The sequence below is a fragment of the Egretta garzetta genome, unplaced genomic scaffold, assembly GCF_000687185.1.
Source record: "Egretta garzetta isolate BGI_Z169 unplaced genomic scaffold, ASM68718v1 scaffold26, whole genome shotgun sequence".
NCBI classification, from domain to species: domain Eukaryota; kingdom Metazoa; phylum Chordata; class Aves; order Pelecaniformes; family Ardeidae; genus Egretta; species Egretta garzetta.
This window is the reverse complement of record NW_009260070.1, coordinates 934,473-935,246: the sequence shown is the minus strand read 5'-3', so window position 1 is coordinate 935,246 and position 774 is coordinate 934,473. Positions and strand designations below refer to the sequence as shown.

General features: G+C 56.2%; 1 protein-coding gene across 1 annotated transcript in view; it reads right to left on the bottom strand.

The window, feature by feature from the left end:
- Positions 1 to 774, bottom strand: part of COL23A1 (collagen type XXIII alpha 1 chain) — a 184,213-nt gene that overhangs the window by 9,232 nt on the left and 174,207 nt on the right. The window contains exon 17 of the mRNA XM_035896703.1: positions 382 to 426. Coding sequence (XP_035752596.1) covers positions 382 to 426 — 45 coding nt within the window. The remainder of the gene's footprint in view (positions 1 to 381; positions 427 to 774) is intronic.

The following is a 774-nucleotide window of genomic DNA, read 5'->3' as shown; positions in this document are numbered from 1 at the left end:
GGCTGCCTCGCTGTTGTTTCTCTCCATATCACAGCACGAGCTCACAAACCCACATTTTAACGTTAAAAGTTACACATGCCAATCTTGCAGGCGCAGCAAAATTTGGCTGGGCCGGAGCAGGGGTTACAGCCCTTCAGGGCTGGGAAGGTTTACAACAGGATTCGTGTACGGAGCCCCTCGAGCGGGGCGGCCGCGGCTGCGCGCGGGGCTGAGAGCACGGGCGGTCGATTCGAGGGGATGCAGCTGAGCGTCACGGGCAGAGCTTGCTCCCGGCAGGCTGAGATTTGCTCTTCCCAGCAGCAGCTCTCTCAGACACGCCGTGAACTCCTTTTTAACTCGGCTCCCGCAAGGTCTGGCTCGATCCAGCCGTGTCCCACGCACCTTTTCACCGTCCAGTCCAGGTGGACCTGGCAAGCCCAGCTCTCCCTGAAGCGACACAACGAAAGGGGAGCCCATGCTACGTTAATCAAGAAATCATCTTAGGAAAGCATTTGGCAAGGAACGAGTTATTCACGTCTATCAGCCATTGGGGTTATGGGTTTGGCACTGCCAGGCTCAGGAGCAGTGGCAGGGAGGTCTCAGCGACGCGCCGGCACTACTGGCTCGGCCGAACTGGGGCGACGCTGAGACCTCGAGAGGCACCAAAATCCTGCCCCATCCCGTTCTTCCGAGAGATGCTTTTTTGCAAGGTGAATTCTTCTTTCTAAGAAACTAGAATCATAGAATCATAGAATGTTTTGGGTTGGAAGGGACCCCTAGAGGTCATCTAGTCCA